This window comes from Nannospalax galili, unplaced genomic scaffold (genome assembly GCF_000622305.1).
Source record: "Nannospalax galili isolate Female #2095 unplaced genomic scaffold, S.galili_v1.0 scaffold40, whole genome shotgun sequence".
Taxonomy (NCBI): Eukaryota; Metazoa; Chordata; class Mammalia; order Rodentia; family Spalacidae; genus Nannospalax; species Nannospalax galili.
The window spans coordinates 1,545,675-1,547,484 of NW_008347810.1; the positions used below are offsets into that span (position 1 = coordinate 1,545,675).

Genomic DNA, 1,810 nt, shown 5'->3' on the forward strand with positions numbered 1-1,810 from the left:
AAGTCTTTCTAAAAATTACCAGATACATCCTATGCCTATTTCCAACTATGAATTAACCAACTTCTTTTTAGAATGTTTTTAATGCTCTCATATTTTGTCTTCTGTAATGAATTAACTGTCATTTAAATATGGTTTTTATTGCTAATATGAAAAGTCTTAGAACTAAAAAGAAGGTCTATTTATAAGACTTACTCTTTCTGCTTTCTGACCTAGCGTTTCCCTTCCGGTGCACACGATGAGAGATCCCTGGTAATCTAGCAGGAAGCAAGTTCTTTTGGATGTCATAATTTCCTGGTTTAAATGGCTCCCTTCCTGCTGCGACCACAGCTCCAGAGCTCAGTATCACCGCCTGCAGATTAGGAACCTAGAAGAAACCAGAGTCATCGTCCTCCCATGAGAGCATTGTTCTCTCCACGTGGTGTATTTGTGACTTGGGAGATTCAATCCTATAGCCTCTCGGGCTTGAAGGAAATCATACCAGGCATTTTCTTAGCTATCAATCATTTACACAAAATAATCTAGGCAGATAGGGGTCGTGGAAGAAACCTGACCAACTTACTGAGGCTACACACTAGCTGGAAAAAGATAGGCTGGTTTTGTGGGATAGCTAAGCAAATCTTCCCACAAGTCTACTGGTGGGCATAGTTGGTCAGGAAGGTGATCTGTTGATTCATGTCGCTGCAGAACCTGCAGGTCGGCCACAGGGAGACTAGGAAAATGCTTTCCCTAGCTAGAACACTGCTTTTGGCCACTACCAAGAAATATTGTCAAGACTGGATTCAACAAAACATTGAAAGTCAGTGTTCACAGAAGACAGAAAGGGAAGAAGACATTCTCATAGCCCCTGACCTGTCAGATCCTGATGAAAAAATAGACATCATCACAAAACCAGAAAACACTGAACTAGTAGAGACACACGCACATGCACACACAGCCCCAGAACGCACACCTTCCTTCCATCAGTGGAGTACAGCTTGGCCACCCGGCACTGCATGACCTGTGTCAGGTGGTACAGAAAGGCGTCGAAGCTCTGGGTCACCCTCCGGCTCAAAAGGACCACATGCCTCGACTTTGGGTCGCCGTTCCGGAAGACCACGAGCCTCCGTGGGGGGCGGGGCACGCCTGGGGCAGCCATGGGGCCGCCTGCTGGCTGCAGGTGCGCATGCGTGCTTATGGACCTGCTGCTGAGCCAGGGACGAGGAGGCTGACGGGCCTTTTCCAGGTCAACTGGCTGCACCTTCCTACCGTGGGAGCACAGGTATGCCTCTCCATCCTCCAGCTCCTCCAGCTTGGTGATGCTGTGCCTTCCACCAGGCGTGCTGATGTTCCGCACTCCAAAGGGCAGGGGCACCTTCCTAGACAGGTTATCCAGCAAGGCATCAAAGGTCTTAAAGGAACGAGGGTTGACCACCACCTGCACGCCACAGAATTGGGGGTCTCCACTCTTGTAGAAGCTGATCCGTTTAGCCACGACAGGATGAGTGACACTTGAATGGCGAGGGGAAGGAACTTGACCTCCTGAAGAAGTTCGATGCATCATGGGGAAACTAGTAGAAGGCATCTTGCTCATTTTACGACAGGATGAGTGACACTTGAATGGCGAGGGGAAGGAACTTGACCTCCGGAAGAAGTTCGATGCATCATGGGGAAACTAGTAGAAGGCATCTTGCTCATTTTGGATGAGACCTAGAGAGGGAAGAAAACTATTTCCACAATGTTGTTCTGAAATGGCAGCGTGGAGAATATATGATAATGTTCACGAATGCTTGTTAAGTTGAAGATATTCAGAATAGTCCTAGGATTTTATTTA

General features: G+C 47.6%; 1 protein-coding gene across 1 annotated transcript in view; it reads right to left on the minus strand.

Annotated features, from left to right (window-relative positions):
- Positions 1-1,570, minus strand: part of Rp1 (RP1 axonemal microtubule associated) — an 8,862-nt gene extending 7,292 nt beyond the window's left edge. Inside the window, exons 1-2 of the mRNA XM_008844427.1 lie at positions 950-1,570; positions 193-364 (exon numbers count right to left, since the gene is read on the minus strand). Of these exons, the coding sequence (XP_008842649.1) occupies positions 193-364; positions 950-1,570 (793 nt within the window). The remainder of the gene's footprint in view (positions 1-192; positions 365-949) is intronic.
- Positions 1,571-1,810: the final 240 nt, after the last annotated feature.